The sequence below is a fragment of the Cucurbita moschata genome, unplaced genomic scaffold (genome assembly GCF_002738365.1).
Source record: "Cucurbita moschata cultivar Rifu unplaced genomic scaffold, Cmos_1.0 Cmo_Scf00028, whole genome shotgun sequence".
Taxonomy (NCBI): domain Eukaryota; kingdom Viridiplantae; phylum Streptophyta; class Magnoliopsida; order Cucurbitales; family Cucurbitaceae; genus Cucurbita; species Cucurbita moschata.
In genome coordinates, this window is record NW_019268544.1 from 3,007,921 (window position 1) to 3,020,756 (window position 12,836).

At 39.3% G+C, this 12,836-nt stretch overlaps 2 protein-coding genes across 6 annotated transcripts; both read left to right on the top strand.

Moving 5' to 3' along the window:
• The first annotated feature begins 324 nt into the window (after positions 1–324).
• Positions 325–7,203, top strand: LOC111463353 (auxilin-like protein 1). Of its 3 annotated transcripts, none has more exons than XR_002713876.1 (9): positions 325–914; positions 1,263–4,683; positions 4,776–4,851; positions 4,992–5,074; positions 5,157–5,222; positions 5,316–5,405; positions 5,753–5,929; positions 6,188–6,301; positions 6,812–7,203. XR_002713876.1 is itself a non-coding variant. In XM_023107257.1 (8 exons), exons 1-8 carry the CDS (start codon positions 517–519, stop codon positions 6,221–6,223), a joined length of 4,347 nt encoding a protein of 1,448 aa, XP_022963025.1. In that variant the 5' UTR covers positions 325–516; the 3' UTR covers positions 6,224–7,203. The 3 variants fall into 3 exon arrangements, 1 of the variants encoding a protein (XP_022963025.1); XR_002713877.1 differs by having other exon boundaries at positions 6,772–6,868; XM_023107257.1 differs by having other exon boundaries at positions 6,188–7,203.
• A 1,753-nt stretch (positions 7,204–8,956) lies between these two features.
• LOC111463164 lies at positions 8,957–12,371 on the top strand. 3 transcript variants are annotated; one of them, XM_023107008.1, is made up of 4 exons: positions 8,957–9,107; positions 9,804–10,576; positions 10,971–11,405; positions 11,839–12,371. In XM_023107008.1, the coding sequence occupies exons 2-4, from the start codon at positions 9,808–9,810 to the stop codon at positions 12,018–12,020; spliced, it is 1,386 nt and encodes a 461-aa protein (XP_022962776.1). In that variant the 5' UTR covers positions 8,957–9,107; positions 9,804–9,807; the 3' UTR covers positions 12,021–12,371. The 3 variants fall into 3 exon arrangements, with proteins under 3 accessions (XP_022962776.1, XP_022962777.1, XP_022962778.1); XM_023107009.1 differs by lacking the exon at positions 8,957–9,107 and adding an exon at positions 9,114–9,370; XM_023107010.1 differs by lacking the exon at positions 8,957–9,107 and adding an exon at positions 9,114–9,342.
• The last annotated feature ends 465 nt before the right edge of the window (positions 12,372–12,836 follow it).

Consider the following 12,836-nt stretch of genomic DNA (forward strand, 5'->3'; position numbering starts at 1 on the left):
TAAGATTTAGAATATATACATATTTTTATAAAACATGTAAATATTATTTAAAATTAAGTTTTTAATATTTATTCAGTTTCTCTCTCCCACTTACCGGTTTACCCGGTCCCCCTGTTTCCTTCCTCCATTTCCCGGACCAGCCGGTCTACGGTCCCACCTACAGGGGGCGACTACATTCCTCCGTCATGTCGCATTCCTTTAAAATATCCACAAATGGCATTCCTGTAATTTTCGAATTCTAGCAAGCCCTTTATCGTCATTTCGAATTTTAATTAAAAAAAAAATAGAAGAATTTCGTTGCCTTATTCGTTTTCCTTCGTTGTCCTCTCGTCTTGCGTCTGGCCCTGCTGCACAGTGGCTCTCTCCTCTCTGGTTCTCTCTGCACAGTGATCGAAAAAAAGCAAGAGAGAGAGAAAGAAAGAGGAACTGTTCTACCACGAGGTGTGAGATTGAAAGTGAAGAGCGCTCCATTTCACGCTTTGTAATGGAGAACTGAGACCTACTGCCTGTATTTTCATGGATAATCTCTCCCATTCTCGCCTCCCCAACAGGGGTTCTACCTCCGTTTCTAAGAAAATTTGCAATGGCAGTAATGGTGGTGGACCTTTTGTAGCTCAGACTATCTACGACGACGTCTATGGCGGTCCTCCCAAGTTTGGAGTCTCTGCTTTGTCTCCTCGTTTTGAAGACTATGGTGAGATTTTTGGGAGCTTCCATGCCCTCCGTACTTCCTCCATTCCGATTCTTGATCTTCCGGCTGTCGATGAATCTGAGGTTTTCTTCGACGCTCGGAGCTCGGCATTTGACTATGGGGAGGTTTTTGGAGGGTTCGATGGTTTGAATTTTGCGATTTCTTATGAGGAACTGGTTGGCCCTTCCCAAGGCGTTGATGATGGCTCTTCCGACGAAGCTTGGTATGACTGCATTTTGTTGGCTTTTGTTGGTTGATTTCTGTCAAATGTATTGAAATTGACCTTTTCTTCTTTCCCTCGGCTTTGAGAAGAAAAAAACAAATCATACTTTCGGGCTTTACTTATGGTTTAACATTTTGAAAGTTCATGTGTTTTGGTTTAAAATGCGGGAGATCGAAGGTGAAGGTGATGGTATGTTGACTTCCATCCAATAGTGAATAATTCTGGCATGTAGATATTGGTCTGGTTTTCCTTGTTTGAATACTATGAACTCGTGTATCTTGATAATTGACCTACTGATGCTAGAACTTGACGGTAGAATGCTTTGTGCCTTGCTTTTGACATTCACAGGACTCCAGCAGGAACTGATTCTTTGTCAGACTGTTCAGATCATTCTGGAAATTCTCATTGTATGTCAAATGAAGACTCTAATCAGTCATTTGGTGAAAGCACTGAATTTTCCATATCGTATAACAAGGTTAACCGAGAAGGCAATGGAAATGTATCAGATGAGAAGATACACGTAACCCAGTTGGAGATGCTACCTGGATTCTCATATCTGGTTGATGAAGCACATCCCTCACCAAAGGGAACATATGACGATCTATCCCTGAAGACCAATGACGATAGCTATCTCAATATAGATTTTGATACAGGAAAGGTTAAGGGCAAACATCCAAAGAACACTATGCCACCCCCAGTGGACAGTAATGGCTCTGGAAATGTATTCGAGGATAGCCTTATTTGTCAAAATGAATTTGGTAGAGAGGTTTTTCATTCTCATGAAGATTTCATAACCGTATCTGAAATAAGCCTTAGAACTGAACCTTCTCAAGTTCCACCACCTACTAGGCCGCCTCCCAAGTATGCTGCCAAAATGGGGGACTACACTAAAATGGCTTTAAATTGTGGGGATGCTTCTGAAATAATTTCGGATGATCATTTTAATCCTTTATTTGATGTGGAGGTCGACGCTAGTTCATCTGCAGCAGCCTCTGCTGCAGCTATGAAAGAAGCAATGGAAAAAGCTCAAGCACGTTTGCAAAGTGCAAAAGATTTGTGGGAGAGGAAGAAAGAAGGAGTCCATGGACGGATGAGACTGGATGCAAAATATGATATGAGAGAAAAGGAAGGAAATTTGACCAAGATTCCAAATCGATTTAAGAGTTTGACGGATGAAAGGGTGCAGGATATTGGTGAAATTCATGACCATAAAATGAATTTGCCTGCTGGAGAGAAGAGGAAAAAGGATGTGAAGGCAGCTGAGGTTTGTTCAACACCATTTGGAGGAGAGGAACTATTAACAGTTGATGAAAAGACCGTACCAGTTAGAAATGGGAGTAGATTTCTTGTGTCTGATAATCATGATTGCTGCAGTGAATGGAAAGACGCCACAGAGTTTTTTGAATTGGCAAGAGCAGATATATCTGGAAAGGAATTTGAGTTGTTGGACAATGATGAGATTTCCAACTTTGTGACTGAACCAATAGTAGCAGAGACCATCATTGAAGCATGGGAGAACGATAAAGATCAAGACAAGGATGGGAAACCATTCCATACGGCTCATGCTCTGAATGAAAACGTGAAAAAGTTGGAGAATATGGTCCATGGAAAGGTGGAAGATAAGATAAAACTAAAACCAAATAAAGACGAGACTAGGCAAAAAGAGCAGGTGAAACTTCATCAAGGTGTTTGTGATCTTGAAGCAAATGATAGGATGTTTGGAGTTGCACAAGACTTTATGGAAGAAAAAAAGCGTATGTCCAATGCTAGTGAACTAGAGAAACATGAAAACCGTTTTGAGTTTAAACAACTGGACAGTGAGCTAAAAGTTGATCAACCTGTTTCACCAATTGATATCGAACAAGAAAAGAAGAAGGTTGTTAAAGGAAAGGAAAATGGAAATATTCTCAAGGAATCTCATAGAAAAGAAAACAATGCAAATAAAATGGAAGAAGCCCTTGAGAATGAGAAAAGAGAAGAGCTGTTCTCGGAGGCTTCTGTAAGGGAAAAGCTTGAGAAAAAAAAGATGATGTTCCTCGAGCAAGAAGAAAATAAGAAAAGACTCAATTTGGTTCTTGCGGATGAGAACTTTAGGGGACAGATGGCTCGTGAAAGAGAACTGGATGGTGTCCATGGGAAGGAAGATCATGGGAAAAGGGTAAAAGAGGCTGCCAAAGTTGTAAGTGAGAGATCAAAATTAGCTCATGAGAGAGAAGATGACGACAAGTGGTCAAAAAATATTCAGTATAGAGAAGAATGTGAAATAGGAGTTGAGGATTCATTTCAGCGTTTGAACATTGAACGCAGGCCAGGTGATGTGGGTAAGTGTAAAGTGCCTCAGATGTTGGTTGAAGATTCACAATATAGTGCAGATCTCAAGGGTGCGAGTATGGAGCATGATGAATTAGAGAAATTGAGTGACAGACACGAAGTAAACTCAACAATAGGATCTCAAGCATATGTGGAAGTGAAAGATTTGGGGATATCTGCTGCGGCATTTCAAATGCATGACGACCAAAACCACTTACCCACGGTACTAGCTTGTTCAATGGGGGTGCCTGAAGAATTCTCTGTTGTAGATGAAAGTGGAGAGAGGACTACCGTCACAGGTAATAAAACTTCATCAGAAAGTGATGGAATTGATAATCTGCAATTTTCCAAAAATTCTTCTGCATTGGGTGCGAGGCAGGCAGAGATAGAACATCATAAAGTTTCAGTGGAAATGGAAGATGCTGATATTCAACTTTCTTTCAATGAATGGACCAAAAAAGTAGGCAAAGAAACATGCTTTCAACCCAAACCTGGTGATACACAAGCAGAAGCAACTAATTCGGAAGATGCATTTTCATCTGAAAACTCAACATGTGTGGATGAGCGAGAGCATGAAATTGAAGAGAACGCACTTAAGATGGATGATATGAAAACATCACCTCCTCTGGATAGAAGTGGTGAGAGAGCAGACCAATCTAACGTTGGCATGGAAGAGTTTGTAGGGAGAAAGACATTTGTCACCAGAATGGATTGTGATCCTGAACAACCAGAAAGTAACTTGTTTTGTCGTATGGAAGATAAAGTGAAGTTCTCTAACGAGGCTGAAGATGAGGGACAAACAGTGTCTGTTCAGGGAGTGAATATAAAGGCTGAGAAAGGAAGTGGAATGGAGTCAACTCGGCCAACTATTTCAGGAAGGACACAAAAGAGCGGGGAATTTGCCTATGAGGTCAATGCAAATCAGGCCACAGAAAGAAAGGAAAAGCTTGTGAACCAGAGCCATAAATCTAAAGGAAAAGAGAGTGAGAGAGTGAGGAGCGAATCAGAATTTGAGAATGATAGGCTTCGAAAATTGGAAGAAGAGAGGGAAAGGGAAAGAGAGAGAGAAAAGGATAGAATGCATATTGATAGAATTGCTCTTGAACCACGTGATAGAGTAGGTGCTGAAACTCGTGAAAGGGCAGAAAGGACTGCTCTGGAGAGGATGACTGCTGAAGCTCGACAACGAGCATTGACAGAGGCACGTGAAAGATTGGAAAAGGCTTGTGCAGAGGCGAGGGAAAATTCATTGGCTGGAAAAGCAACTATGGAGGCAAGGGTAAAGGCAGAGCGTGCAGCCGTAGAAAGAGCAACTGCAGAGGCCAGGGAGAGAGCTGCAGAGAAAGCCATGTCTGAGAGGACTTCCTTTGGGGTGAGAGAGAGAATGGAAAGATCTGTTTCTGACAAATTCTCTGCTTCTTCGAGAAATAATGAAATGAGACAGAAGTCTTCATCCTCTGTAAGTATACTATGCTGGTGTTTTTATAATACTTGATATTTAGTGCATATCAATATCACGATGTGAAATTTAAGTTGGGTGGTGAATGCCAGGGTCAGCCCAGCCTACAATCTCAGAGCTTTGGCTCTTCCCTTGCTTCAAGATATGCCTACCACTCGGCTTATGATGGTATGGGATTTGCGCATCTTTTTCCTTTCTGTTTTATAAGAGCTACAATTCCTTTTCTCCCTACCTGTATCTTTTAGCAATTTGATCATACTTCTGGTTTCTGAGCTATCTGTTCTCTGCATGAAATTTTCTTAATTCAGAGAGGAATGAGGGTGTTGATGGTGAATCGCCTCAAAGATGTAAAGCCAGATTAGAGAGGCATCAAAGAACAGCAGAACGTGCAGTATGATTCTGATCCTTCATGATATTTGTGATTGACTTGTCTTTTCATCATGAAATGGCCAACACTTTCCTTTATCTTTCAGGCAAAGGCTCTGGCAGAAAAAAATATGCGTGATCTTCTTGCACAAAGAGAGCAAGCTGAGAGAAATGTAATACTCTTTACAACATGCGAGATTACACTTTTGGAAGTTCTCGCTTCTTAATTTGTGACATATCATTGAACCAATCTATGCTGTTTGCAGCGATTGGCTGAGACATTGGATGCTGACGTTAGGAGGTGGTCAAGTGGGAAGGAAGGAAACTTGCGTGCTTTGCTTTCTACACTTCAATATGTACGTTTATTTTTTACTTTTATCTGCTAGGTTATGCCCTCTGCTGTGGGGTATCATATCTTGTGGTGAATTTTCAAGGTGTATTGTGGTTTCTGCTACGGTTCCCCTTCTCCTTTGTACAACTTTCTGTTGATTCGTTGCAAGCCTTGTCTAGCTTTATCCTGCCCTATAGATTCACTAAAATTTATCTAGAATATATTGGATTTGGGTTTGTTGAACATAGTTGTAAAAGATTCAGACCAAGCCCTTATTTACAATAAATAGGGTGAAGCTATTAACCGAGCTTGAATCTATGGTTTTTTTAGACTTACAACGGTTTATAGAACTAATTAACATGTTGCTTGCAGATCCTTGGACCTGGTAGTGGTTGGCAGCCCATTCCCTTAACGGAAGTTATTACTGCAGCTGCTGTAAAGAAAGCGTACAGGAAAGCCACTCTGTGTGTTCATCCAGACAAATTGCAACAACGGGGTGCAAGTATTCAGCAAAAGTATATATGTGAGAAGGTCTTTGATCTACTAAAGGTGTGCTAATTAACGAGTATATGCCGTATTGTTTTACAGTTTTTGAATTTTATATTCATTAGAAGAAAGAATTAAGTGGTAATCATCTCCACTTCTTTTCTATTATTATCATGTGAAGTTATCCTTTATAGCTTTCTTCCCATACCGATATCGACAATCCTAGAACTCGTGCTTTCTTATTTGTTTGTTCACCTGTGAACAAGCATTGCAAAGGTGTATAAACTGCCTCTAATATTCTGGGTTGTCTATGATTCTCAGGAAGCTTGGAACAAATTCAACTCGGAAGAGCGGTAACCTAAGCTCGTTGTCTATGAAGAGAAATTTATAAATCTACCACTTTTTGGCTACTACCTGTATTACTTAGTAGTGCTGGTAAGTGTACACTCCATGCTCATCAAACCCTTTTGAATTCCACTCCTAAAGTTGAAATGGAATCATAGTGAAACCAAGTAGAAGTAAATGAAAAATAGAGCCACCATGTTTGTGTACTGGAACCTTCTCTGCTGTGTATGAAAATGTTGAAAGAAACAGTCCTATCATTGATTCATTTTTTAAGTGAAAATGTGCAAGTGAAGCACGTGCAAGGAAACCCCCAGCCGTCTTTGTTGATCATGTAATTAACAGAAAGAAAAGTCAAAACTATTGCAACTTCGTAGCATTTAGCAATCCAATCTTGACCAAATGGAGCCCATAAATCTACAACCTACCTTCCACAAATCTCTCACAACCAACCAACCAACCAACCAACCAACCCTCTTGGCCTTCCATTCTGCACAATTGAGCAAGCTGCACACCCTTCCTGTTCTCTTGCTTAAGCTTTCATTTTCTGTTACTTTTGGTAGCCATGTTGAGAGCTTTGAGTACCAGGAGATGTCCTCACAGGTACGAGTATCTCATGGAGGATCCCACCATTAGCCTGATGGAAGGGCGGCTGAAGAGGACAACCAGTGTACCAACCATAGTACTCGGTTCAGGGTCGAGAAATCCGACGTCTGCCGAGCCTGCACAAGCAAAACTGAAGCAGTCGAAGAAAGCTAGCAAAGGACATGCTCTTTTTAATTTCTTTGATTTTGGTCGGAAGAGGAAGTCAACTGCCAAGCCTGAATTTGCAAGGTATCTGGAGTATGTGAAGGAGGGAGGCCTGTGGGATTTGAAAGCAAATGCTCCTGTAATCTACTATAAATGATTCAATTCATATTTGTTCTTCTTCTTCTGCTACTCTATTTACCTTTACCCCCTATATGCATTATAACATTCAGTTCAAAATTATTTTAGGTAACAGATCAAATTGGAACCTTTATACAAATGTTTGGATTAAAATATTTGCTTAATCCATCTCATCTACTACTAAATGGTGTATGAAAATTCTCTGTTGAGAATATCTATAGTAATAAATGGAAAGAACAATAATAAATGTGAGAATATCTATAGTAAAAAAGTCAAATATCTAGATATTTGTCTTATAATAAAATATCAAATATGATATCTATGGTAAACTATAATTTAGTACTAAATATCCTAACATTATGAAATTTTAATATTCGAGCGTGCATTTGAGGTAAAATTGATAGGAACCGACTAAAAATTAAAGTTTTAGTTGGTTTATGCAATTTGTAAATTATTTTATGATCCATTTGGTGTATTAATCAAATTTAACTTTGTAATAAAGTTTTGACCGAGTTAATTTATAGCCTAATTGGCGTAGTAATCAAATATTTAAATTTATACAAAAATTTTGATCGAGTTATTTTATAGTCTAATTGGTGTCTAAATCAAATATTTTTATTGAATTAATGAGTTTTTTTTTTCTACAATTACTCTTGAAATTGACATAATAAATATTCACATTGGACCAATTTTTGTTGTTATTTTTAAAACATTTGATCAATTTCGCACGGTTTAATAGAAGCGATGATTTGTCGTTTATAGCAATATTAAAATTATAAACACGTGGAAAATGTATGTTTTTTAGAAATAAAAATTAAACACGACCAAATTAAAATAATAATAATAATTTTAAAAATCTAATATTCATCTAAAAAGAAAAAAAAAGATATTGTCAACTCAAAATCAAAAGCTATGTTTGACTTTTCCATTTTTTAGTGCCGTCGACATTGTCCATTGCCCATCTCTTGACCTCACCTACCCTTTCGTAATTTCACACTTTAATTTTCCTTTAATAATATATGTATATATACACACGTGTTTGTTTGTGTGTGTATATATAGAAGTGACATCATCACAGCTGTACAGCTGGAAAACTCTAGGGAATTTATTTCTTTTTCTTATTTTTCTTAAATGGTTAATATTTTTTGTTAATGGAATTTAATTTCAAAGGCAATTTTTTATTTTATTTTATCAATGTTGGAGATAAAGTATTTCATAAAATTGTTTTGAAACTATTCTTCAAAAACGCATTTACAAACCTTTCTTTTATTTAATTTTTTTTATATTATGTATATTTTGATTTTTTTGAAGTCTTAAAATATATATCGTAATATTAAATTTTAAATTTTAAAAAATTAAATCGGTAGAATATTATATGACTTAACTTAAATAGGTAGACGAGGCAAAGAATAAGAGGAATAAATTTAAAATATTTGACTATAGGCTATTTTATTCTAGCACTTTCATCTATTAAATTCATAATTATATCTAATATATCATTTAAATTTAATAAAATTATTAAAATATTTAAAATAATTAGCGAGTACTTTAGAGAGCGGTAATGACCGTACCACACGGAATTAGGGCAGTTTTACAAGACACGCATTTCAATACCAAATGTTGGAATAGGCAATCATCAAAACGACACCGTACAACACGTTCCTTTCATTAAAAGAAAAGGGACAGCTCCTTGATTGGACGACACGTCGGGGGGGGGAAAGCTCAATTCAAATTAGGCTTTCCAAAGAGCGAGGAAGGGTACTTACGACTTTTCAAATGCCGGTCAGTGGCACGGGCAAAAAGGGCAAAAAAGAACAAGAAAAAGGAGAGAGTGGTGGGGTGGGGGTGGGGGATTCGTAATCGGTATAAAGGAAAATAGGAGAGGAGGAAAGGAGAGAGGAAGAAGGGCTTCAAATATTTGCGGAGAAGCTGGCTGCGTGTGCGACAAGGCGAAGAGAAGTGGCGGTCTTTGCGACCCCTAAGAGGAAAACACAAAAAACTTGGAGAGGAGGTTTTCAATCTCTCCCTCATCTCTCTTTCTCCAACCCCATTTATTTTTCATCCTCTTTTTATGAGCGACGGGGAAGAGTCCACAGGAATCAAATCGAATCGAATCGAATCGATACTCTAAAATGGGGCTTTCTGTCTTCTCTTGCAACTTTCCGACTCCTCCCCGATCCTCTGCTTTCCTTCTCACCTCTTGCGCCTAGGGTTTCTTTTTTTCTGCCTCCATCTTCCTTTTTGAGGTGATTTTGTTGGATGTTCGAATAAAGGGTATGGAGAATTTGTGTTCTGGGATGTTTTGTTTTTTATTTTTGGGAGATGGGTGTGCGCGACATCTGAGAATCCTTGATGGGTTATATTGGGTTTCTGTTTTCCTTCGTTTAGTTTTGAATTTTTCATACGATTTCTTTTGGGGGGTGTCTTTGTTTTGAAACGCTTCCTCATGCTTGGGGAGAGGTCTAGCTTTCTGATTCTTTTTGGATGTATATGTTTTTTTGTGTTTGGTGCAATTTGTGTGTGAAATAGCTAGTTCTTGAATTCCAAGGTTTGGTTTATGCTTTGTTTTGTAAAATTTGGCTGAATGGGACTTTTAGGGGGGGTGTTTGCTTCAGGCTTTAGCAATGTTTTGTTTTAATTAGTGCAACTCGATTGAGGTTTTGGCATTATTATATACTCACTGGGTTTGCTGCACCTTCGAATGCAGAATCATGCCAACATTTACTACAATTGCGTTGGATAGGTTGTTAGAACCTGGAACTTCCAAATCTGTCGATAAGCCCCTTCCTAAACATATGCCTGCTTTGACCTTTAACCGTGCTCCGACCACGAATTTGGAGAGGAGAAACAGCGCATCAGCTGCTGAAAGAAAAGTTCAGCGGCCTCAAATAAAGCCAGCTTTGTATACCACTCCAGAGGCAACTCCTCTCCCGGATTCACCATCTTCATTTCCTCCTTCCCCTTATATTGTCAATCACAAGCGGCGTGGGCCTCGACTTTTGAAGAGTTTCTCTGAGGATGTGGTCTCTTCTCGTCAAAAGATGAATGATAACGATATAGGAAATGTGAATGTGAATGGTTCAGATAGCAATGATGTAAAATTGAGTGAGGGTGCTTCTGTTACTGTTGACTTGCCTATTCCAAACAAAGATGGACATAGAAATGGTCTAGATTGTGCTACTAGTAGTAATGTTGGTCAAAATGGTAGTGTTGATGGTGATCATGGTGCTACTGCTGTTCAACACGGGAGCAATCACACTAATAACGGAAGTACTATAATGGTGAGCAATGATGTCGCTCGGGAAAAGGATTCATTGAAGGTTGTTGTGCCAACTTTGGACAGTCTTGGAGATGCTGAAGACTTCTTCGACCCACAGGATTCTTTGAGCGTTGCGAGTAACACAGATGGAGAGGACAATGGCTATGAACGTTCAGCCAAGTTCTGTACTCCTATGGGGGAATTTTATGATGCTTGGGAAGGTAATCATTATTGTATGCATAGAAAATGTTATTCAGTTATACCTTTTGATTGCATAATTTCATTCTACGTATTGTTCTTGTCACTATCATCAATATCGCCACCATCATCAATAAGAAAACCCTTAGGGTTGTTATCTGGAAACTTGTTCAGAAATATTGTAATGAAAGGAAGATAGGAGTTTATCGCTAGGTATTTGATCAGGTAGGATCGTCCAGTTCCTATAGAACCTATCACTAAAATACCCCTACGAGGGGATGGTCTAAGCGGAGCGAAAAGGGGTTTTCATGAGATGGGAAATTCAAGAGTAAATTTGTCTCCGAATAACTTCCATAAGATATGAATGCCAACTTGAAGTCAACTTCAATATCTTATGACTTCGTTTCTTTTCTGCAGAGATGTCCTCTGATGGTTTGCCACATCCTTCTATTTCTGTTATTGAAGCTGAATTGCGTGAAATGAGACTATCCCTACTGATGGAACTAGAGAAACGAAAGCAGGCTGAGGAAGCACTGGACAATTTGCGGGGCCAGTGGCAGAGGCTTAGAGAACATCTATCGCTTGTAGGATTGACCCTTCCTTCAGATCCCACAGTAGCCACAAATGGGAATCTCTTATATTCTGACCCTGCTGAAGAATTGTGCCAACAAGTTAATATTGCTAGGTTCGTGTCGGGTTCTATTGGAAGGGGTATAGCAAGGGCAGAGGTGGAGACTGAGATGGAGGCACAGCTTGAAGCTAAGAATTTTGAGATTGCTCGATTGTTGGACCGGCTCCATTACTACGAGGCAGTGAATCATGAGATGTCCCAGAGGAATCAAGAGGCTGTAGGTAAGAATCTGTTAACCTCGACTTTTATTCTTCTATTCTGATCTCTCAATGTTGATGATTTTGAGTGAACAGATCATTAAGTGTTGTTGTCTACTGTAGAACAATTCGATATGATTATTCTGATCCAACAGGAAAGTATTTGTATGTAAATCTGTCTTCTTTCTCATTTCCATGGATCCTAGTGCCCATCCAATATGGGTTTCTTGTTCCAATTGGTCTGGGTTGTCAAAACTGCGCACGTTGTAGAACGGGAATCCTTTAGATCCATTGGTTTTCTATGCATCCTATAGTCCGACCCGATTTCGCCTTGGTACTTTTTCTTGCATAAGTTGTCATATGATCCCCTGTTGCTTTAGTTCTCTGTTGCTGTTGCTTATGTGTTGAATCTCTGTGTTATTGGCTAAGCTTTGCCTCTACCTATTCGGTTTTCCAGACTTGGCACGGCGTGAGAGGCTGAGAAGGAAAAGGAGGCTGAGATGGATGTGGGGTTCGGTTGCCACCGCAATCACACTCGGCACTGCAGTCTTAGCTTGGTCGTACCTCCCATCAGGAAAAGATTCGTCATCCATGAACGATTCGAAGGCCACCGAGCATGATGATGCAACAGATCGATAATTGGCGACACAAGGAAGTAGTTTATGTACCGTGTTATAGAAGGAAAAATGAAAGGGGAGGCATACATCAATTACATGTGGTATAATGTTGATATCAAACGTTGCTTTTGTCAGAAGTATTCACATGCCGAAGGGTATAGTTATAAATCATCGGGCCTTATGATGATTAAAGCTGAAAGAAATGGGTTGATTGTTGAGATATATATTTTGTTTTTTCCAGATCTAACAGGGTTATATATAACACCTGAAATTTTTGGCAACATATACACTCCGTTTACTGCTAACTGTAATGGAATACTGCGTTGAGCATCAAATAATTATTTGCGGACAAGAGTTGGAACTCTGTGATGAACTCTTTCTGAATGAATAATGCCTGTTTTCATCCTTCCATTATAGCTGTTGTCAGCGCTGAGAACCATAATTTCTTGTCTTATGAATAAGCTTTCAATGTTTGCAGTTTGATGCCGTAAATGAGAGTTTTGTTGAGTTCTAATCTGTTAGGTCAGGAATGGTTTTATGCGTTAGAACTAAATTTGTAATGGTGAGATTCCACGCTTGGAGGGGGGAACATGTGTCTGTGGATTGTGAGATGACATGTTAGGTGATGTGTCTTGGGCCTCGAGAGGAGTGGATTGTGAGATGACATGACACGCTAGGCGATGTGTCAGGTCGTTGAGCCCCGAGAGGAGTAGATTGTGAGAATGACACATTAGGCGATGTATCAATTGGGCCTTGAGAGGGTATGTGTCAGGACGTTGGGCTTCAAGAGGGGTGGATTGTGAGATGACACATTAGGCGATATGCTAGTGAGGACGCT

Coding starts and splice junctions, on each gene's coding strand:
- LOC111463353 (XM_023107257.1), top strand. CDS start 517: ATGGATAATCTCTCCCATTCTCGCCTCCCCAACAGGGGTTCTACCTCC. Junction 4,852..4,991: donor CTACCACTCGGCTTATGATG/GTATGGGATTTG, acceptor TTCTTAATTCAG/AGAGGAATGAGGGTGTTGAT. Junction 5,075..5,156: donor AAAGAACAGCAGAACGTGCA/GTATGATTCTGA, acceptor TTTATCTTTCAG/GCAAAGGCTCTGGCAGAAAA.
- LOC111463164 (XM_023107008.1), top strand. CDS start 9,808: ATGCCAACATTTACTACAATTGCGTTGGATAGGTTGTTAGAACCTGGA. Junction 10,577..10,970: donor ATTTTATGATGCTTGGGAAG/GTAATCATTATT, acceptor TCTTTTCTGCAG/AGATGTCCTCTGATGGTTTG. Junction 11,406..11,838: donor GAGGAATCAAGAGGCTGTAG/GTAAGAATCTGT, acceptor TCGGTTTTCCAG/ACTTGGCACGGCGTGAGAGG.